General features: G+C 52.4%; 1 protein-coding gene across 3 annotated transcripts in view; it reads right to left on the bottom strand.

Moving 5' to 3' along the window:
• The window catches only part of KIAA1671, a gene marked incomplete at its 5' end in the record, with an annotated part of 131,580 nt that overhangs the window by 63,473 nt on the left and 45,079 nt on the right, over positions 1 to 23,028 (bottom strand). Inside the window, one exon of one of the 3 annotated variants that reach the window (XM_082668505.1) lies at positions 1,395 to 2,531. The exons of the other annotated variants lie outside the window; for them this stretch is intronic. Coding sequence (XP_082524631.1) covers positions 1,395 to 1,679 — 285 coding nt within the window. Of the gene's footprint in view, positions 1 to 1,394; positions 2,532 to 23,028 lie in introns of those variants that run through there. 3 annotated transcript variants of the gene reach the window in all.

The raw sequence follows: 23,028 nt of genomic DNA, 5'->3' as shown, positions 1-23,028 counted from the left end.
AGACAGAGGGACAGAAAGAATGAACGAGAGGCTTTCTCTCCCTGGGCTAAGTCACCCCTTCCAAAGGTTGGAGTGGGGGATCTGTCTCATAAATTCAGGCCCTACTGATTTGTCCAGGGCCACAGAGCAGCACAGACCCAGAAGGGAAGGAGATGTCATATTAATTAGGCACATGTTAGCACCTGACTGCTCTGGTTGCTGTGTGACCCTGGGAGAATCACCACACCTCTCTGGGCCAGCCGAGGGGATGCTGGGATCCTGCACCTTGAGGGCAGGCGTGAGATCTCAGCGACCTCGCGTGCACAGAGGGCTGGCTGAGAGCCTGGTGCACCCCTCGGCTCCATAACTAAATGCTGGGTCCCAAAATGACCATTGGGACACTTCACAAGGCTGAACCCAGGGAAGGAGCTGGCTTAGCCCTTCACCCATCTTTAGTCTCCTGCGAACCGGGTCACATAGTCTGGTGGCAGATGTCTCCTATGTGAAAACACCAGGCCCTCTCTTTGAGGGTCAGTGATATGGGCTTCCCTGAAGTTATCAGGAAGGTCTGGAGAAATCTTTTTACTGGAAGCTTGGCTGGAAAGAGCCCTGAGTGGGGTTCAAAGCTTGGGGTTCCGGCAATTGCTTTGCCACTCACTCACTGTGCTACCCCAGGCAGGTACCTTTCCCTGTCTGGGCTCAGTTCCACCTCTTCAAATCATTAGTAAGGTCCTTGAGAAAAAACCTGGATGCAAGTCGCGTTTTCAATCATTAGATGTCATTCTACCCTGGTCCCCAAGCCCCATCAAGCTTGCCTGAGTGAGAGATGGTGGAATCTCAGGACCCAGATTAAGGTCCCCTGTCCTGGCCCATTCACACCAAGATTCACTTGTCAGTGGGCAAATCTGCCCACCACCTCGGGTAATCAGATGAGACCTCACAATTTTGCTCGACTGTAAGACCACAGAAGTCACAACTCCACACGCGCATGACACGGACACTTGGCCACCCTGGAGGGTGTGAGGAGATGAAGCAGGTGCCAACTAATCCTCCCCCAAAATAGGAAGCATTTGCATCGGGCTGGAGTGTCGGCACTTGCAGATAAATCAACCGGCAGAGGCTGCCGGACTCATGTGCCAGCCCCGACCGCACAGACGTTGAATCCGGTATAAATGTCCTGACCGCTCTGGGGGAGCGAGCAAGTCCACTGTCAGGGGGATCGCCACCACACGCCGCTTTCCCAGGCGCGGGAGCAGGACAGGGTCGGGCTAGACGGACAATTATTCTGGAAGAGGCAACCTCCCCAGTTGGATCTGTGGGAACCCCACCACCTCCCTGGAGTGGGGCAGGGGCTGCACTGGAGGGGAGGAGTTCTCACTGTTGTTTTAATATTTTGAAAAACATAATAAGCTTACAAGATCTGGTGGCTCCGAGTCCGGCTGCCTTTTCCTCAGGGAAGAAAATCTCTGTTGGCTTCGCGCAGAGAAGCGGCGTAAAGATTCCCGGCTGCGGGAAGCGAGGTGTCGGAAGGACGAGGTGCGCTTGAAGGGGGTCCGGCCGGAGGGCTCCCCACTCGCCCGCTCGGGGCCCACCGTGCTGGTCACTAAGTTGAGGGCCTCCTGGAAGGACCGCCGGACGGTCCCCATCCACTGGGTCATGTGGGTTTGGGCCACCGTGAGTTTGTCTCCCAGGTAATCCATGGGGCCGGCAGGTGGGGAGGCAGGAAAGCCGCGAAACGCCGGGTCCTCTCCCCTCTCCCTGCTGTGCACCGCCGGGAGTTCTGGGCTGCCTGGAGAGGAAAGCCAGCAGCCCTCTTCAGCCGGCCCGAGAGTAGATAAACATCGCTGAGCCAGCAGCCAGCGGCATCCGCGGGGCTCGCTCCGAATCTGAGGCAGTTCAGGGTCAGGCTGCGAGTCCACCCCCCGGAGTTGTGAGTAAACACGCTGGCCGCTCCAAGATCCAGTTCCCAGCGCTCACCGGCTGGCCGGCTGGCTCGGGTGACGAGGAGCTTTGAGGAACTGGGCTGCCGCGCCGGCTCCAGGGCGTGACGGTCCCCGCGAGGTGGGGGTGGAAAAGGCGGTGGCCCCCGGGCACCCTCAGGCACCTGGATCCTCACTTTCCCCCAGGTAGGCGGCACCCCCCAGGCACCCGCGGCGGCGGCGGGGCCCTGCTCACCTGGCCCACGCAGGTTTCCTGTCCTCCGGCCGGGGGCTCCAAACCTGTGGGCCGGCGGGCAGCTAGCTCATTTCTGGAGGCAGCCACCAGGGCCCCGGGTCCCCTGGCTTGGCAGCCCAGGATGACATCAGCCCCCGTTCTCAGCGAGGGGCTTCGCTGCCCAGGAATGCCGGAGGGGCCTCGGGGAGGCGGCCGCCCAGGGAGCTGATGTCCGCCCCCATTTGTTCTTCCTCTCCAAGTCCCAACTCGCTCACCGTCCCGCGGAGCTGACTGTGAATGCACGTGCCCGGCAGCCTATCCGCCCTATGCCCTGACCGCGGGCGCAAGGGGAGATGCGGCTGCACGTGCGTGCACGCGGGCGCCTGTGTGCACGTATGTCGGAGATCAGGCGGCCCGGGGAAGGCTGAACAGTTGGGAAACTGCCTCTAGGGTGACAGGCAGCGAGCGTCTGTGGACCTCTGGCCGGCAGTCAGTCTGTCTCCCTCTGGCGGTCCATTTCTCTGTCAGTTTCCCAGCCTCTCCTTCCTCCCCCTGTGTCTTATTTTCCACTTGTTCCTCCCTAAGCTCCTCTCTCTCTCTCATCCTCTCTCTTTCTCTCTCTCTGTCTCTCTCGCCTTTCCAGCCTTCTCTCCCTCCTCCCTAAAAGGCAACACCCAGCCAGGTGAAACAACCCCCGAGGTCCCCCAAGGAAGGAACTGGGCCGGGCTGTATTTCAGTACAGGCAGAGTTGCCATGGCAACCCTGGGGCACAGCATCTGCCCCATCCTGGGTGGGCAGGCGCGGCACAGGGATGAACAGGAATGATTCATGGTTTATACTGGGTCACATGAGCTCCTGGGCTTTAACCCTTGTGGAGCTGTAGTGGCGGGGGGGCGGGGTGGGAAATGCGAGGCAGCAGCATCTGAGACTGGAGGGGGTGCTTGTCCGGAAACGGTGAGCAGCAGCCTCCCTAAGGGGAGGCACACTTGTGGAAGGAGCTTTCTCCTTCCAGCAGGGATCCACCCTCTGTGTTACAGATGAGGAGGTGCAGACTCAGAGACGTAGATTCACTTGCCCAAGGTCACACAGCAAGGGTACCACCAGAGCATGGGTCTGGGCTGTTTCATCCCCGCCCCTGCCCCATTTTCCGGGTCTGACACAGCACATGGTCCAGAGTTGGAGCTCAGTAAATATTTATCGTTCAAACGCCGAGTCCAAGAGTGAAACTTTGATCAGTCTGACTGCATCCCCAGCACTTTCCCCCACCCACGTCATCTCAGTTTTGAACAAATATTTGCTCCCTAGACACTGATCAAAGGGCTTCACTTGAGAAAGTTTTTCACGGAGGTGTCTGACAATGCAGCTGACGCAGATCTCCTCCTTCTCTGGATTCCCAGTCCTTACAGATGTTCGTTTGCTCATTCATTCTTTCACTGATTCATGTAAACATTCAGAGACTGCCCTCCCCGGGCCAGGCACTGGATACAGAGACTGAGGACGCACCTGCCCTTGAGGGCTCCCAGTCCAGTAGGACACTATAACTGTGGCTAATATTCACTGAGAGTGTGACTGAGTGTCCAATGCCATTCTAAGTGTTCATAGGAATTAACTCATGAATCCTCACGTGAACCCATTTGACAGGAGGAGCCTGAGGCCCAGGGAGGTGACGTCACCTGCCAAGTTCTTCCAGGGTGGTAGGCGGCCCCCAAGGTGGCCTCCAGGGATCCCTGACCCCTGTTATTCACACCCCAGAGTGGTTCCCTCTCACAATGAGTCCGAGTTGGTCTGTGTGCCCAAGAGATAAGGCAGAAGTGACAGTGTGTGATTTCCAAAGCTGGGTCCTACCAGCCGCCATGTTGTGAAGGCACTCAAGCAGCCCTGTGGAGAGACCCACGTGGCGAGAGTCTGAGGCCCCCAGCCAACAGGCAGCACCCACTTCCAGCCGTGTGAGTGAGCCATTTTGGAAGCAGATCCCACATCGCCAGGCAAACCCTTGGATGACTGTGGCCCTCAACTGCAACCTCACGGGAGACCCTGAGCCCGAGCCATCCAGCCAAGCTGCTCCCAAATTCCTGACCCACAGAAATCACAAGAGATTCAAATGCCCAGAGGCAGGATAGTGCCTGGGCCATCGGGAAACCAAGATCTGGAGCAGAATTGCGGAGAGAGAGGGGAGGGAGACAAGGGCCTCTTGTAGCAGCCTGCACCCCATGATGCAAATGAGAAACATGTGCACAGGGCCCCAGATCCTACCTCCATACATGTGTCTGGCCCCACCCACCACCCCATACAGCCTTCAGGGTCCCAGGGATTCTGGCCACTAAGGTTTGCCCACTTTCCTCACCTGGTCTGTAGCCAGCCTCCTGCAGTGGGTGGGCCAGTTGCCCAGAGGGCCAGGAACTTCCAGGGTGGGAGCAGTCATGAGAAAGAGCTGAGTCCTCCCCATCTAACCCCAGAAAAGCCGCACCAGAAATACCTAAAGATCTAGAAAGGGACGCAACTTTTTAACAGATCATCTGGACACAGAGGCGGGAAAAATTTACTGAGACCCTTCCGGAGGAAAAACGTTACATCAAAGCGGCACCTACAACACCTTTAAAGTGATAACACCCAGCGTTGGCCAGGCTGTGGTAAAAGAGATACATTTGCCCACAGGTGGAAACGGAGATTGGTATATTATTTCCTGAAGGGAATTTAACATTGAAGATCAAAATTCTTAAAAACAATGACCAGTTAATGGCATGCATGCCGAAGTGTACTGATATCTATAACTTATTTTGAAATGCAGCAAAAAAAAAAAGTATACACTAAGGAATGGATGGCTGGCTAGATTTTTCTAAGGCAAAGAGAGCAAAAGGTGAGCAATTATAGAATCTGTCTGGTAGGTATATGTGTATGTCCTGCACAATTTTTCTGTATATTTGAAATTTTTCATAATAAAAGGTTGGGATGGGAGGATGTGCCTGCCTTTTGATCCCGAGTTTCATGATCCAGTTCCACACCCAGAAATCTGTCTGGAAACGAGAAGGATCTATACAAACATTTTGCTATACAGGGGTGTTCATCACAGTTATATTTGTGAAAAATTCGTAAAAACCTTATCGTCCAACAAAAAGAGACTCGTTCAGTGTTGTGCCGACCCATACTGAAGTCAGAGGCAAAAGAAAAAATCAGTGACACTGATCCTGTCTTTATGTATAATGTCGACAGTTTGTTCACCATGGATTTTTGAATTAATTTTGATTTTTTAAAAAATACTGCATTAAAAGTAATTTATTTTGATAACCCATTATTTTGGTGCTCTCTTAAATTTTGGGCCCTAGGTGTGTGCCTCAGTCACCTCACCCTAGCCCCAGCCCAGGATATGCTAAATCAATATAGCTTCATGGTTAAGGGTTTGTAGACCTGCCTCTGGCTCTTATTAGCTGTGTGGGCTTGAGAAAGTTACTGAGCCTCTCTGATCTTCAGAGATGAAATCATCAAAGTCATCATTGTCACTGATGCTGTTGGAACCCCTTACTGTGTGTGCCAGGCATTGTATTACACTGTCTGCTCCTCCCAACAATGAAATGAGGTTTGTAATAGCATTATTACTCCCATTTTACAGATGGAAAAACTGAGGCAGAGGGATTCAATGAGCAGCCTAAGGTCACACAGCTATTAAGTGGTAGAGTGTGCAACCCTCAGCCTTGCACCTTGGACAAGGTAGAGGAGGACTGGCCTTTGGCAAATCAGTCTGGATTGAAGACAAATGTTGGGGAAAGCAGAGGAGACCAAGCAGCAGGCGGGATCACAAGGTCCCACCTCCTTCCACAATGGGGGAGAGGGGTGCAGAAGGGAGCTGGAAAGACAGATTGCTTGCCTGCTCCCCGCTCCCGGCTCCCCTTAGGTACAATGTGGTCTGAAAGTGTGACTATAAAAAGCGTCACTCTCTGAAAACTGGGGCAGCCTGAGCGCTTTCCCTGCCAGAGGACTTTTTTTGCAAACTCTTCTGTTCTCTCCAGGAAACTCTTGGGATGTTGCTGGGCATGAAAACGGAAAGAAAGCCATCTCCTTACATAATTAATCCAAAATACTCTGGAGAAGCTGCTGTGATCCAGGAAATAAAGGGGAATTTTATCCACAGTATGAGGTGGGGCCCAGAGGTCACCATTTCTAGACAAGTGTGTGCCGTCACAGAAATCAGAATGCGGTCCTTCATTCATTCAACAAATGTTCCCTGTGCCGCTACTTCGTGTGAGCTCCGTGCTGACCCTGAAGGGACCTATAGTCCCTGAAGACCTCGGGATAGCTATCTGATCTCAGCCATTAAGGGGAGAGAGTGTCCCAACAGGCCACCTCAAATCTGAGGCTGTATCATTTTCTCCCCCAAATCGGATACAAACATGAACACTCTAGAGAATCCCTCAGGTGGAAAAAAAAGCCAGAAAAAAAAAATGAACATTTGCAGTACAAGTACCAAGGGCTATAACAGACTAGTGAATAACACACTATGATGGGAATGTAAGTGGGGGAGGTGAAACCCAACCAAGAAAGTAGGAACTTGAGGAAAGAAGAGCCAAGGGAAGATGGTCATTTACTGAGGATCATTTATTGTAACTGGAAGAAGCAAATCTGGGTAGGGTCTTAAAAGATGAATAGGAGTATTCCAGGAAGGCTGAATGGCATGTGCAAAGGCCATTGGGCATGGCTGTATTCAGTCTTGCCTCTGGGCTTTTTCACATGCTGTATCCCCTGTATCCCTGCCTAGAGCTGCCTTCCCCTGTTCTCCACCTCTATTGGACGTCCCCGCACCCCATGACCACCTCAGCAACTTCTGTCTTTTCCAAATCTCCCCCAGGAGGTCTCAATCACATGACTCTCTGCACATCCTGTTTCCCCAAAGACTGGACATTCCGGAAGTAGGCATCCTGAGCCTCGAAATATACTAATGTTATACTGATAAGGAAGGGGGTGTGGTAGAAATAATAATAACCATTAATTGAGGATTTGCTGTGTGCCGGGAACTGGTCACCCATACACCTCACCTCACAACCCTCACAACAACCCTACAGGGTGAGTCCTGTTATTAATTATCCCCATTTTGCAGAGAAGGGCAGTGAGGTTTTAAAGAGCTGAAGGTATTTGCTCAAGGTCACTGAGCTGGCAAGTGGGGTTCTGGGATTGAACCCAGACCTGTCTGATTCCAAAGCCCTCCTCCTTCTAGGACAGAAGCCAGACTCTATCCACACCTCTAAGACCCCTTAAAATAGCCAACTCTGTCCCAAGCCCCATGCACGAGGGCAGTAACTATTCCACACACTTCTCTGGTTGTCTTCAGACCTCCTTGGGTCAGGAAATGCCTGCAGAAGGACTTGTCTGGTTGTAAATCAAACAGTTTCCTTTCTTGACATCTGGCCTAGAGACTAACTCCAGGGACCGTATGTGGGAAGGGCTGACTTGTCGACCCAGCTTAAACCTGTTTTCTCTCCCCGTGGGATGGAGCAAAGTTCTGGAGAGCTGACCAACAGCCAGACTTCTCACTTCATTGAAGAACCAGGCCCAGGCAGACGGCTGTCCCAGACCCACAATACATCTATGTCAGGAGCCGTGATCTTCCACAGGAGTCGCTCACGATCTGGACTTTGACAAGGTCTCTGGGATGTGCTCTGCTGCCTCGTGTTCAGCCCTTTGCACATGCTGTTCCCTCTCGCTAGGACACCATTCTACCCGTTCCTCACCTGGTCAGCATCTATTGTCCTTCACAGCTCAGCTTAGGGTACTCCCTCTTCCAAGAAGCCTCCCCTGATTCTTCATGCCCCCCGGCAGGGGGCGGTCACCTCTGGGCTCCCACTTTGCCGTATGACCCCCAAGCATCATTAACAATCTGAGCTGTAACTCAATTTACCCGTCAGTCTCCCCACTGGACTCTGAGACCAGGGGCAGCAGGTACGTGTCCTGTTCACCCTTGAATCTCAGCATCTGGCACTCAGCAGGCACTCGACGTGCCCACCGTGTGAAATGAGGGAACCACTGAGGTTTGAACCCCAGTCATTCAACTCCCAGCATCCCTCTCCCTAGGCTTGTTTCCAAGGCAACAGGGAAAAGAATTCTGATATGGGAACAACAACAAAAAAAAACAGAAATAACTTGATCTGACAAGTCAATCCCAGATTATTTATAAACCAAGCCCAAGACAATTTCCTTGTGTTCATTTATCACACTCTTATTCAAATAGTCATTTTAATGACCTAAGATGCCCTTAATTAACCTTGGAAGGGGAGGGGGGAAAAAAAAACCATCTGGAAAGGAAATCTTTCTAGAAACAGCCAGGAACTCATCTCTCTGCTTTATCAGGCCCCACCCTGAGCTCAAGTGGAACGTAGCATTTTCCACACTGGGGAGAGCCCGCTGTGTGGCCCCGCCTTGCGTGGCAAGGCCAGTCTGTAATTACAGCCCCTCTTTGAAGAGCTAGGCGTCCAATAAAGCTGCAGGCCCTGGCCTCCTCAAAAATGGAAGCAGGCTAGGCTGAGGGCCCCGCCTGATTCATGCTGCTGGCTGCCCAGTGGCTCTGGGGCAGTGGTTTCCGGAACGCTGCCACACGCTCCTCAGGCTTTCTGGGAAGGAGAAGGGGACCCTACTGGGGTCTTTGTCTGGTCGCCTTGCTTGGGGTTGGACAACGCGTCTCTTTCCACCAGAGCAGCTGAAATTGCACATTTTTGGATCAGTTAGTGAAAGAGAGCAAGATGTTCTTGGGGAACAAGAATTAGAACTGGGACAAGGGATTCATGATGTCCCCTAGGAAATTTATCCCTGAGCAGTGAGCCTGCTATCCTGGGCTAAGTGCCCCCTAAGCAACACCCTAAGATTTGAAGCCTCTCCCCGAGGATGATAAAAGGCTAGAGGAATGAGAAGGCTTCCTTTCCCTCCCCCTCCCTCCTCCCTTCTGACTTCAACAAGCACTTGAGTGAGGACCTACTATGTGCCAAGCACTGTGCCAGGTGCTGGGGACCCCATCCCTGGCCCCCGGAGTGGTTTTATTTGGGCTTTGCAGTAAGGATGATAACGAACTGGAGTAGCTCTTAGTCGCCGAGGGCCTACTGTGCGCTCCATCACCTCCCTGACCTGCATAAGCCAGAAGGGTTGTAATCCCCGCTGTACAGATGAGGACACCAAGACACCGAACGAGGAAGACCCTAGCCCGAGTCACACGGCTGCCGCGTGCAGAGCATGGCTCAAGCCCAGGTCAGGCTGAGCTCAAAGCCGGGGCTCCTGAACACCGGCTACCCTGCCTCTGTGAGCACCCCGGCTCATGGCAGAACAGGGCTGGATTTGGGGTGCAGAAGAGGTGGCGGCAGGATAAAGGGCCTTAGCCCTGCTCCTCCTTCTTCCTCTCTGCTTCACTTCCTCAGACTCGGGCGGCCGTGAACCCCAAGTGAAGCCTGACTGTGACGGGCACAAGGTTTCCCGAGATGGCCTCAGCCGCCTCGGCAGCTCCAAGGACCCCCAGGTCTGGGCGGCCTTGGAAAGCCCCCTGTATCCCACCTGCCCCGGCTGAACGGAGAGGAGAGGGTAGGCCCTGGGCCCCCTGACCCAGGCTTGAGGCCACCAGGCTCTGCCCCCAATTACTGGGGGTCCCCGGGCAGCGCTCCCCTCCTCTCTGGGAGGCCGGGGAGCCCAACTCAAAACCCCAGCTGCCTCCTCTCAAAGGCCACCTGTCCCAGGCAGACTCAAACACCGTGTGGCCTGGGGCACTCACGTGGCCTCCTTTTGCCTGTGGTGCCTCATCTCACAAATGGAAATCGTGACACCCGCCTCCCAGGTAAAGGTGCTCAAAGCAGGCCCCTGGCAAAGGTAGGTGGGATGGCGTCAGGTTCCCACGGGGCGGTCTGCGGCTGGAGTGCTCACGTTTGGAGAACAAACTTTTGAAGGAAAACGTCCTCCCACATGCCAAATCAACATCTATTCAAACACTGCTAGGACGCGGTTAATATTTCCTAAGCACCAACGACGGGCCAGGCCCTACGCCATCTCATGTCATCCCCACACACACACGGTTAAGGGCAGGCCTCCCATGACTGACTCCTCACGGTGTGACCCTGGGCAAGTGGCTTGCCTTCTCTGAGCCCCTCCTTCCTTGTCTTTAAAATGGGATAAAAACGGTCCCCTCCTTCCCAGGTGGTGCTGAAGTTCATGTGATGTGTGTTCTATCTCGTGAGAGCAGAACAACTATGCCCATTATACAGATGAGGACACTGAGGCAGCGAGCGCAGAGGCTGAAGGCTGCACAGTCACTTAGTGGTGAAGTCTGGCGTGGAGGCCTGTGCTCTCAGAGCTGTGGCTCGGTGGGCAAGGGGACAGTGGGCACTGGGGAGCTGGCGCCTCTGGCCTCCCAGGCCCACCCCTATCATTCCCATTGCCCAGCTCGCCAGCCCTCGGCCACCCTCCTCTCATCTCAGAGCTGCTGTGACTAATGGTCCCCACTCGGTCCCTGCTTGCTGAGGCCTCCACACGGGCACGGCTTTCTCCCGACCCGGCTAGAGGTCTATTATCTTGTGCCTTGTTTCTTGGCTTGTAGACAGCCCCTCCTCTGCACTGCCCACACTGTCCCAGGAGCCACGCTGTGCTGGGCAGGAGGGCAGGAAGCGGGGCGGCCAGGCAGCCTTGGCATTTTGACAAAAGTGTGTCGCCCCGTAGGCCCCACAGACCCACCTGGTAGGCACAAGGCATATTCTGGCAGCCTCAGAGTTCCTGGACCTCGGCCAGCCTGGACTCACAGCTGTCTGGAACTCTCCCATCGCCAGGGCGATGAAGGTGAGACCCCCAGCTCCCTCCACCCAGCTGCCTCCTGCCGGGAAAGGTACCGCCCAGCAGCCCCAAACTGACTGTAGCCCGCATACCATGATGCTTGTCACTTCTGAATCTAGCTCCTCAGAGACTCTCCCTCCCAACCACCCAACACAAAGGAGCTGCCAGACCCTCTCTGTCTTAGCACCCTTTCCTTCACACATTCTGTTATACTACCTGGTATTTTCCTGATCGTTTCTTTAATGTGATCTCTCTAACCAAGGCTCGTGAGAGCAGAAACCTTGGATGCCTTAATATCTGCTATTGTCCCTGTGCCTAGCACACTGGAGGCTCTCAGTAAGTGTTTGCTGAATGAATGGGTGAATGAATGAATGAAGTGAAGAAGAGAAAGAAGGGGCGAGGAGGGGAGGAGAAGTGGCGGGGGGTGCATATAAGAGGGAGGGGAGGGGAGGGGAGAAACACTATAACATTTGTACTGCAGTCCCATCCTCTCCTCCCCTCTCCTCCTTGGTCAATTCCTACCCACCCTTAAAGACTTCACACTGATGTCCCCACCTCCAGGAAGCCTTCCCTGCTACCCTTCCCACTCAGCTCAGTGCCTCCTCTGGGCTCCCCAACCCCTGAGCTTCCCCATCACAGCGTTCTCTTAACCATAAATAGAAGGGCTAATTTCCACACCCCTCTGCCCACTGGCTGCAGATACTGGAAGGTCAGCGCTGTTTCAATTCCCTTCTGTATCTCCAGGGCCCATCCTGAGGCCTGGTGCACAGCTAATGTTTATCAAGACCTAACCACATGCCAGGCCCAGGCTGAGCACTTTGAATCAGATAATTCAGACTCTTCAGCATCACCCTGTAAGGAGGGGGACCATCTTATACCCATTTTACAGACAAGAGAAGTAAGGCTGAGAGAAGGCAAGCTACTTGGCCAAGGTCACACAGCAAGGACCCTGGGTGACCATTATACCACACTGTCCTCCAGCACCGACTATGTGCAACACTTTAGGCACTTTACATAAATCTCATTCAGTTCTCATCAGCCCTTAAAGGTGACATCAAATCTCAGATGAAGGAACCAAGGCCAGGGACATATAGGGTCCTCATAACCGGCTCAAACTCACTCAAGACAATCGGGCACCAGGAAACTAATCAAAGAACTGGCACAGAAAAATACAGCCATGAACAGCATTCTTCTTTCCTGGCCAAGCCTTGAAAATGCTGGCTACTAACTTCCCACCCTCTCTTGCAGCAATAGCATGGGGACGGGACCAAATCCTGGCCAATGAGATTTTGGGGGGAAGTCTGCTGGGTACACTCAGGGAGAAGTCTTCCTCCCAATACACCCCCTCTTCCTTAGCTGGATATTGTCAAGTCTCCCAGGAATGGCTGGAACTGTGGCAGTCATTTTGGGACCACGAGGGGAAAAGACGCTGAAGAGAGCATAGAAAAATGGAAAGAATCTGGGTTGATCCACTAATCCAGGATGTGGCAAACTGTTTTAAAGGGCCAGATAGTAAATATTGTAGGTATTGCCAGCCACGTGTGGTCTCTGTCACATATATTTTGGTTTGGGGGATTTTTTAAAAATAATCTTTGAAAGATGTAAAACTCATTCTTAGCTCACAGGCCACAGTGTGATGAACCCTGCACTACATCCCCTCTACCATCAGGTGAATTATGTGAAGTAATACACATCCTTGTGGTTTGACCCATCTTTACTGGGGGGGGGCGTTCTTTTGCTACTTTCAGCATCTTCAAAAGCATCTTCACTGATAAAATAACAGTGGTGTACCAAGTGCTGGTGAGGATGCAGGGCAACTGAAACTCTCAGGGGATGAGACGCAAAATGGTACAGCCGCACTGGAAAACAGTTTAACACGCACCTACCACATGATCCAGCCACTCCACTCCTAGGTGTTTACCCGAGAGAAATGAAGTCACGTGTCCACGCAGAGACTTGACCAAGAGTGTTCAGAGCAGCTTTACTCACGTGAGCCAAAAAGTGGAATCAACCCAAATGTCTGTCAACAGATGAATGGATGCACGCACCGGTACATCCACGCAGTGGAACAGTCCTGAGTGATAAAAAGGAATAAGCCGCTGATACGCACTACGCCACGGATGAATCTCAGATAATTATGCAGAGGGAAAGGAACCAGATGAAGAGGAGCGTGCGGTGTCCAGTTCCATTTACATAAGAGTCTAGAAAATGCAAACTAATCTATAATGATAGAGAGCAGATCAGCGGTTGCATGAGGGCAGGGAGGGAAGGAGGGATCACACAGGGGCACGAGGAAATTCTTAGGGGTAAAGGATGTGTTCACCATTTTCATCGTAATGTTGGTTCCTCGGGAATACACATATGTCAAAACTCATCAAATTACACACTTTAAATATGTATGTTGTATTGTACGTCAATTACATCTCAACAAAGCTGTCACACAGACAAAATAACAGTGATGGCTCTTACAGTAAGTGGAGCCCTGAGGGTAAGGGACAGGGGGTGGGTGAGTCTTGGCCGAATGGGACCAGCAGAAAAGAGGGGAAGAGGGAAGGTGGGAGCCTGAGAAGCCAGAGGCCCCACCAGACCTCATGCGTCTTGGGTGAAGGTGATGTTCAGCTCTGCCTGCTCTATAATACAGCCGAGGACAAGAAACCAGGTCTCTGACATGTTCCTAACTTGGCAAACAAGGCCCCAGAGGCAGCTCTTGGGGACAGCTCGGGGACAAGTGGCCTTAATTCATCCAGCCTCAAGGACCCTGTGGGCTGTGCTGAGCACCACGGCTCTTCTAGGACTTCCCAGGTGCCAGAGCTGGTGTCTGGGGTGCCAGGTCTCTTCCCATCTAATGAGACCCAGGGCACACACCAGACGGAATTCCCTAGAGGCCCTAGACTTTCTTTTTTCACTCATCCCAGAAAGAACAGGAAGAATTCCCATCTCGGCTCTCCAGCCACCATCTGCAGCAGGCCGGGAACAGGTCTGGCGCTGCAGCTTCAGAGCCTCCTCCCGCATCGGACTGGATCCCAGGGACAGGCTAGTTGCCAGCAGGCCGGCAGAAACCCGGCCTTCCTCCCTCAGGCCCTGCATCCTCCGAGGGCACGGGGGGAAGAGGGCGGGGTTTCAGGCCAGATCCCAGTGCCTCTCCATTCTTACCAGACAAGTTATTTCAGATTTGAATAATAAATATGCTAACTACCTTCTCTTCCCCTGCCAAGTGTTCTCATTTCAAAATGGACTTAATGAGATCCCTTGGCAGAAGGACTTCTGGAAGCAACGAAAATGCTGTGCAGCCTCGAGATGCCAGCAGCAAGTGGCACTTACTGGAGACCCAGCGAACAGAAACAGGCCAGGACGGGGTGGCCGTCACTCACGCACCTCCCGTGGGCTGAGCACGGCGTTCGGTGCAGGGCAGGTGCCACCGTATCTTTTAGGTCACTGATGCTCTGCCAACGGCCCAATGTGGTCTTGTCTCCACTTGAAAGATGAGAAACCTGAGCCTTAGACCTGGTTCCCAGGTTGCACAGCATCAAAACCTGGCCTGTCTGCCAAAGAGCTGTGTGACTTTGGGCAAGCCGCTGCACCTCTCTGAGCCTCTGTTTCCTCGTCCATCTGTAAATGGGGATAATAATAGTGACCTCTGTGGAGGGATCGCTTAGCACGTAGGAAGTGCTCAGTAAACGTTCGTGCTCAGCAACCTGCTGGGGGACGAATGGCTGGATTGGAACCGAGGAGCCTGCCTCCGAAGCACCATCAGTTCTCTCTTCCCACCAACTGGTAAGTCCCTCTCCCTTCACTGAGACAAATCAGAGCAATCAGAGGAGAGTGAGCCCACCCTCTCCAGCCCCCGCATCTGGGAGCCCGCCTTGCCTCCCTCCAGCTACCAGGCCAGCCCCTCCTCTTACCCCACTCACCAACTCCAGGGCATCATCCCTGCAGCTGACCACCTCTCTGTCCCCTGCAGCACCCGAGTCTCCCCCTCTGCTGGACCAGGCCCATCAGCAAAGCCTCGACATCACTCATCTTCAAAAGCCAAAGGGAAACCTCCTTCAATCCCAGCTCCCTCACTGCTTGGAAATCTAATGGTGCCTCAAATGTGCCTCAAAGACACCAGGAGGAAACTCTTGATGCCTGGCCCCAAATCTGCTTTCTCCACACAAGTTCCTCCACTCACCTCGCTGTCCTGGCCTGAAGACTGGAAACCTTCCACGGTCCCTTTCCTGCCCTCCCTCTTCCCTCCCCAAACTACAGCCAGAACCAGATCATTTCTCCATCCCCATCCCCACCCTGACCCCGACATCCCTCCTCAGCACCAGATCCCAGCCCCCATCTCCAACCTATCCCATCAGCCGCCACCAAAAGCATGCCCTCAGCTCTGCACTAAGACCAGAGCAAACTCCAAACGCTCTGCCTTGGCCCTCCAGGCCCCCACCTGCCTCCCCCTACCCCCCTGCTCAATACCAGGCCGGCCATATTGACCCCACTATTGGCCTCAACCCCTCCAAGCTGGTTCTGGCCTCAGGGCCTTTGCATGTGCTGTTCCCACCACCTGAAACACTCTTCCCCCAGAATTGGTGGGCTCCTTCTTTCAGATCTCTGCTCAAAAGCCACATCCCTTTAGGGGCCTTTACAGCCACACCTCCTCCCAGCCTCTATCTACCACATCATCCTGTTCTATTGTCTTCATACATTTATCAGTATTTACTTTTCGTATATATTATCTGTCTCTCCCACTGGAACATACACTCTGCTGGGGCAGGGATGCTCACTGCCTAGACCAGTGTCTGACACAGAGAAAGGGTTCAATAAATAGTTGTTGAGAGAATAAACAAATGAATAAATGAACGAACAAATAAACATTGAATGGACACACATATACACCATCCAAAACTCTATGGGGCTCAGTGTGCTCAGCTCTGAAGTGGAGGTGGTAGTTCCAGCACCCGCACGATGGCGATGAAGATAAGCCCCAAAGGACGGGGCCCAGGAGAGGCTCAAAAAAATACTTGCTGCTTAAAGCACTTCAGCCAGCGGACACCCAGCAGCAAGACTCTCCTCTCAAAGCCTCACTGCATGAAATGCACTTAAAAGCCAAAATTCTGTAACTGAGATACAGTGGTTGAAGGTCTAGTGGAGACCATATGTAAGAACACTATTCGCTGTGTTATCCGGTAGCCATGGCAACTGAAATCTTCAAGTACAGTTCCATCTCGCTTTAACTTTTTATGCAGAAATTTCCAAAAGGAAATGTTCAGATTCCTTTCTCTGGTGACATTCTACAGAATAGACATCCTCGTTTGGCTCCCAGAGGAAAAAAATGCAAAATGTCAGATTCCTACGAGATAAACTGGTTTGCAAAGAAAGATGTTTCATTTCTTTAAAAAATGCGAGTCTATTTCTGAGAAAAGGAACCAGATCATCATCATCATAAATACTATTATAAGCAAATAAAAGTTCTGCTTGGAATGGAATGGACCAGAAGTTCACTAGCTCACTTGGTCATTCAACAAACATTCATTGCATGCCTGCTGTGTGCCAGGCCCTGTGCTGGACTGTGGGGACACAGCAGAGGATGAGACAGATGAAGATCCCTGCCCTCATGGAGGCTGTGTTCCAACAGGATAGACATCCAATGAAAGAGCATTCCTGGCAAGGAATTCCTAGCAAGGAAGAGCAGGGAGCAACATGGTATATGTGGAAGGACTGACCTATGGGATCATGTAGATCTGTCATTCATTAGCTGTGTGACCCTGGGCAAGTCACTGCACCTCTCTGAGCCCGTGATAAAACTGTGATAACAATATTGTTTGATGATGTGCCATGTGAACCCAAGGAGAAGACAGAAAAAGTGCTTTGCGTGGTGTCAGACCCCTCATAAGGAGCCACCTACACCCCCAGATTCTCAGAGCTGGAGTGAAACTCGGCAGGTGATGTGGCATCTGAACATCAGGCTGGGACCCAGACCACATTTGTGATGGAGGCAGGCCACCCTGCTCTCAGCTCCAGCTCCTGTATGTCCTCACGCTGTTCTTCATACCTGAACACCTCCCCTTCCCCCTCACTCCCACTCTTGCCAGCCCCAGCCCACCTGGAAAACCCTATTCAACCTTCAAATGACCTGGCAAGTCCATGGCTAGGCATTTCCCCTGCAGACAGATGCAACACACAAGGGCACCAAGACGTTTGCACAAGGATGTTTGCTGCAGTGTTGTTTACGGTGCACAAAACTGGAAATGACCTACATATCCATCGGGAGGGGACTGGTTCAATAAATACAATGAGAGGAAAAATATAAAGCCATCAGAATGAATGAGATAGACCTACTGTGCTGAGAGGGAAAGGTCTCATCATTATGAAAAAAAGAAAAATCAGGGCATAGAACACTATGTATAGCAAGGTCTGACTGGTGTTAAAAATATGTGTATATACACAGGAAATACAGATACATGCACAGAGAGTCTTATGTACGCAGAGAATATTTCTGCAAGGAGATGCATGAAACTGTCACCAATTTCTAGCGGAGTGGGACTGCAGGTTGGCGGTAGCAGGGAGACACATTTTTCTGTAGAACGCTATGCTATTTTGCACTATTGGAAATGTTCACTGTGTCTTCGTATTACTTTCTCAAATCAAAGAAAAATAAACTATTTTGAATGTTTGGACATCCATCACCTGTGTTAAATTTCCTCCCCCTAAAAATGGGCCTAACCTTCCCACCAATGTGTGGAGACATCACAGGTACAGCACCATTACCCATGTATCCATTTATGTGGGTGTCACCCCTCCCTGGAGGCACGGAATGTGGGGTCCACACCTGTGCACCCACTGAGAGCCTGGCCTCTCGCGCTCAACCAGTACGTGCTGGAGGAACAAACGGCATCATTACACCCATATACCCACTTCCGTCTTCTTCAGAGCTCTTCATTTTTACCAAGTTACTACTTAGTAGGCATCGACGTCTCCATGCCAGCCGATCTACACCCAGCACCTCACTGCACTGGGTCCATAACTCTCCAGGCTGCCTGACAGCAGTAGATGCTGTTGGTGTCCCGCCCAGGCCCCCGGTACTGGCTGGGGCCCCCTTCCCCCAGGTTCTGTGGTGCTAGCTGCCACCGCTCACTGCCCTAGCTTCTGCAACAGCTGACTTCAGCTGGCGGAGGAAGAGCCACCCTGCTTCTCCAAGGCAGGGACTGACTTTGTGGTGCTGTCGCCCCTCCAGAACTCCTCCGGGGATCAGGCCGACTCTAGTTCTCCGTCACTAAATCGTGGACACATGAATCCCCGTCTCAAGCTCTGTTTCTAGGGAACCTATCCTGAGCCACTGCCTCTCAGAATCAAGCAGGGCAGACAGTTTTTTAAACACAGTGCTGGGAATCTACTGACATCATAACTCCGGGAGTGGGCAGCCTCAGCACGGGAAGTTTGAAAGAGGAACAGACATGTGGCCAAGATGGGAAAACAGGAGGGGCGGGGGGTGTGTGGATATTTATAAAGCCCATTTCACAGATGAGAAAACTGAGGCTCAACTTTAAAGCCACAGAGGTAGATCTGAACCCTGCTCTCTCAGACCCCAAAGCCATGACTCTCTGTTCTGCTCCTGCTGCTCAGCTGTGAGGGGGTTAACAGGCCAGAATAAGAACAAGGTGATTTTAGGGGCTGGCTCCAAGTGGAACATTCTCCCAGGCTTCACTGCCTTGTGCAAAAACTCAGCAGGCCCTAAAATAGAAGTGCTAATGTGGTCAGGAAGTGGGGTCCCTGGGGGGTACGCTTCCTCGGCCAGCCGGCGCTGGGGCCCGGTGTGGCGCCTGGGTCCCACCGAGGGCAGCCCGGCATGAAGGAAATATGGGAAGCAGCTCTCGGGCAGGCCTTCGGGGACTTCCTGTCCACCTGTGCAGACGGGAACAACAGGAAGTCCCGGCCATGGGGCCCGGCGGGCAGGGTGTGGGCCAATTGAGACGGACAAGGTGCCCCCCCAGTCGGCCTTCCCCTTTCAGTCCATTCTCAGGGATGGACGGACACTCCCACAAAGGTCGGGGCAGTGCGGAAGCATTTGCTAAGCACCTGCTGTATGCCTGACCTGGTATTAGGACCTGAGGAAAGAAATGAACAAGACACAGGCCCTACGCTCCAAAAGTCTCACTTACGTACTCACTCGCTCATTCATCCATGCGTTCAGTTCAACAGACATTTATTGAGCACCTACTGTGTGCCAAGCCCCATTCTAGGAAGTGGGGAAACAAATAAGACATGTCCCTACCCTCAAGAAGTTTCTCTTTTCATTCATTCACTCATTCATTCATTCAACATTGAATGAGCACCTACTGTATACAAGACTCTGTGCTGAGAACTGGAGAGACAGAGATGAACAAGGCAAGGTCCCTGATAATGAGAAGTTTCACTTAGTCATTCTTTTCATTCCCTCTTTCTTTCATTCAGCTCCATAGGCACTGCTGAGCACCTGCTGTGTGCCCGGCTGTGGATACAGATGTGAAATAGACACATGTCCTCCTGGTGGAGAGTTCACTGGAGTCAATCATTCATTCATTCACCGAGGGAATGGATGGGCATCCAGCACTGCGTTACGTGACAAGGATACAAATGTAAGGCCCAGTCGCTGCTCCCTGTCTCATCCACCCATTTCTTCTTTCCTTCATTTGGTACAATGAACATTTATTGAGTGCCTACTGCGTGCCAGGGACGCAGAGGTGCACAGGAGAGAACCTCTGCCCTCGAAGAGCCAGCCATTCTTCCTTCCTCCATCATTTACATGTTCAGTTCACCAAACATATATTGGGCACCTATTGTACATCAGACCCTTGGGAGGCAGATGAGTGAGCCCCAGACTTGGCCGCGGAGGAAGAGCAAAGCCGGCACACACAGGAGGCCGAGTGATGCCTCGGTTCCTCAGGCAGGACCGCGAGGCCCCACCCCCTGTTTCCTCAAAAGCCTGGGGAGAGGAGGCAGCGGGGAAGTTTGCGATGCCCCTTCCCTTCCCACGAGCTGCAGGGTGGAGAAGGGGTGATGGGGGAGGGAGAGAGAAACTGCTCGAAATAAACACTAAAGGGAAGAATTGGTGAGTGAGGAGATGAATCAGACAGCTAAGTGAGAATTTTCAAGAACTCGAGGAATATTCTAAGTTTAGAAGAGGAAGGGGAAAAAAAACAAACCGGCCCACAACTTCCCACAGTGACATGTTCAACACCAAACAAATGGCAGCCCTGTCGATCTCCCTGGGTTACTCCGTCTGCTCAGGTTGAAAGGTTGACGGGAAAACATCAGGCTCCGAATCCCCTGCCCCCTGGGGCTGTGGGGAGGCTTAGGTAGGTTCATCCATGGGAAGCCCTTGGCACAGTGCCTGGCACATAGTAAGTGCTCAATAAACATTACCTAGTAATTTTACTTTCGTTTCTGGCTGTGGCAGCTTTGAAACGTGGCTGCACATTCCTTGACTTTCCTTCCATTGAGAGGTGAGGATCCATGTCCTCTCCTCCTGAATCTTGGGGGGCTTGTGACTGCTTTGCTCAACAGAGAGCAGCAGAAGTGACGCTATGCGACTTCTGAGGCTGCGTCCATTGTAAAGGGTGATGGAGGTCTGCCCTCTTGGCCACACACTTGCTCTGGGAGCCCTGAGCCTCCATGTTGTGAGGAAGCCCAAGCTACGGCAGGTGCCTGGACAACAGTCCCAGAAAGTCCGGCCTCCAAGTCATCACAGGCACCAGATAGGTGGGTGAAGAGGCCTCTGGATGATTCCAGCCCCCAGCTGTTTGGGGATCCCAGCTGACACCCCAAATATCACAGAGCTGCTATCCCCACGGAGCCTTACCTGATTTCCTGACCCACCGAACGTTATGAGCAGAGTAAATAGTGGTTGGCTTACACCCCGATGTTTTGAAGTGGTTCCATGTAAAAACTGCTACCTGTCTCTCCGAGTCCCTGCCCTTTATGATGTGCACAATCGGAGAGGCTCCACCAACCTGGAAAAGCGTGGAACAACTTTATAAACTGTAAAGTTCTGTGCACAGAGGAGCCCCTGGCATCATCGCTCAGGACACAGGAGTGCTCTGCCGCCTTCTGGATCCCACCTAACTTTGCAACCCCGTAGCCAAGGCCGCCCCCTCCCCGCACCGTGTTTAGCCTGGGAGACTCAGGATACTGGTGCTGACCTGAACTCACATGGCAGGCTGCTGCTTTGTTCCCAAGCTGGGACTTAGGGTCATCCCTCTGGGAGGAACGGCTGGAGGACAAAGGCTGCTTTCACTGGGCCCCAGGCTGCTCTCGGCAAACATGGGTGGCTGGGGGCAGAGCGGGGAGCAGGCAGCCCCCGGCACGCCCCTCCTGGGAAGCTGGCCAACAGGCCAGCGAGGGCCCAGGCAAGCTGGGGCAGCACTGGGGTCTGGCAGGGGCCTTCGCTCCCCCTCTGAGTCTTTTCCAATTACACCTAAAACAAGGACAGGGCAGAGAACAGAGGGGCAATGAGGAAATATTGGGTACATTCAATAGAATGTGAGAGGTTAAAAAAAAAAAGGCCTCCCTAGGATTCAAGTCAAATTATAAACATATACTAGCATAGTGCAGGCTCCAAGGCAAGACAGCATGGGATCAAATCCCAGCTCCTCTGCCAACCAGCTGGGGGATCTTCTGCAGGTGACATAACCTCTCTGAGCCTCGGTTCCATCATCTGTAAAATGGGGATGATATTAGTGTCTCTCTCCCAGGACTGCTGTAAGGGATAAAACGAAGTACTATGAAGTGCTTTGCCTAGTGCCTGGCTGCTATAGGCTGAATTGTGTTTCCCCCAAATTTATAGGTTGAAGCCCTAATCCCAGTACCTCAGAACGGGCCTGGGCTTGGAAATGGGGCCTTTAAAGAGATAATTAAGTAAAAATGAGACTGGTGTCCTTATAGGGAGGAAATTTGGACACACAGACACCTGGGGTGCACAGAGGCAAGGCCATGTGAGGACAAACCAGGAGGCAGCCCTCTGTAGCCAAGAGGAGAGGCCTCAGGAGAAACCAACCCTGCCGACACCTTGATCTCGGACGGCTAGCCAGCCTCCAGAACTGTGGGAAGATAAATTTCCGTTGTTTAAGCCACCCAGACTGTGCTATTTTGATAGGGTAGCCCTAGCAAATACATACACTGACACAAAGGAAGAGGTACATGAAGACCTCCTATTACTATATTATCGTATTTATATTGTAACTGTGAAATAATATGATGTTAACATGAATGTGCTTATATTTTATTAATACAAGTAAGCTTAATGCAAAATATTAATATGACATTAAACAGAATACGTCTGCAAACAGCTGTCCCTTCCTACCTCAGAATTTCTACATAAAGCACCATGTTTTCCTTGATGAGAACCTACTGTAGAGCACAGGCAGCTCTACTCAGTGCTCTGTGGTGACCTAAATGGGAAGGCAATCCCAGAATGAGGAAGTATACGTACACATACAGATGACTCACTTTGCTGTACAGCAGACACTAACACAACGTTGTAAAGCAACTACACTCCAATAAAAATTAAAAAAACAAAACAAAACAAAAAAACCCAAACCCCACCAGGTTTTCTTAAAAAGAAAGCAAAGAGTTTTCAGCCTTCTCATCCATGCACTATTCCACCCTTGAGGAAATACTTACATTGTGTTCTTCTGGCTCCAAACAAAGACACCTCAAACCTCCCACCGCTTCCAGAACTTCCAGGCCTCCACACATGCTGGTCCCGCCACCTAAATGCCCTGCCCCCCCGCCCCCCACCCGCACCCCCATCCTACTCAGGCTTTAAGAGCCAGCTCGGGGCCCAGCCCAGAAAAGGCACTCAATACACGCACACAGCACAGCAAGCCAACTTTGAGACGAGCCGATGACTGCATGCCACAGGTGAAGACGCTGGGCCGGGAAAGGGGCAGTGACCAGCACAAGCAAGGTCTCACGGCCAGGACCACAGCCCAGCAGCCCAGCGTCCTGGCTCCCCACTCGGTGACGCTGTCCCGCTAGCCCAGGCTGCCTCCCCCCTCCCCCGTTCTGCCTCGAGGATGGAAACCATGTGTTCATTCAGTTCGAAACTCCCAAAGCCACGTGCCTTTTCAGCTCTGGAAAATCCGTTTG

This window comes from Grampus griseus (genome assembly GCF_964374135.1).
Source record: "Grampus griseus genome assembly, chromosome: 12".
NCBI classification, from domain to species: domain Eukaryota; kingdom Metazoa; phylum Chordata; class Mammalia; order Artiodactyla; family Delphinidae; genus Grampus; species Grampus griseus.
The sequence above is the reverse complement of the archived record's forward strand: the minus strand, read 5'-3'. Positions and strand labels throughout refer to the sequence as shown.